Raw genomic sequence first — 235 nt, forward strand, 5'->3', positions numbered from 1 at the left:
CGTCAGGGACGGGCAGGGGGGCTCCGCTGAGGACCGACCGGGGGGCTCTTCACTCACGGGTGCAGCCACTCCGGCCGTCGGTGACGATGCCACGGAAGTTCCAGAAGCCGGGCTCACAGCGGTCACACTTGAAGCCCCCCACACCCGGGCGGCAGGAGCACTGGCCGGTGCCCGGGTCGCAGGTGCCACCGTAGGAGCCGTGGGGGTTACACTGGCACAAGCCTGCAGGACCAGG

The 235-nt window shown here is 70.6% G+C and overlaps 1 protein-coding gene across 1 annotated transcript in view; it reads right to left on the bottom strand.

Moving 5' to 3' along the window:
• AGRN (agrin) overlaps positions 1 to 235 on the bottom strand; it is a 53,231-nt gene that overhangs the window by 9,905 nt on the left and 43,091 nt on the right. The window contains exon 16 of the mRNA XM_014543786.1: positions 58 to 211. Within this exon, the coding sequence (XP_014399272.1) occupies positions 58 to 211 (154 nt within the window). The remainder of the gene's footprint in view (positions 1 to 57; positions 212 to 235) is intronic.

This window comes from Myotis brandtii, unplaced genomic scaffold (assembly GCF_000412655.1).
Source record: "Myotis brandtii unplaced genomic scaffold, ASM41265v1 scaffold334, whole genome shotgun sequence".
Classification (NCBI taxonomy): Eukaryota; Metazoa; Chordata; class Mammalia; order Chiroptera; family Vespertilionidae; genus Myotis; species Myotis brandtii.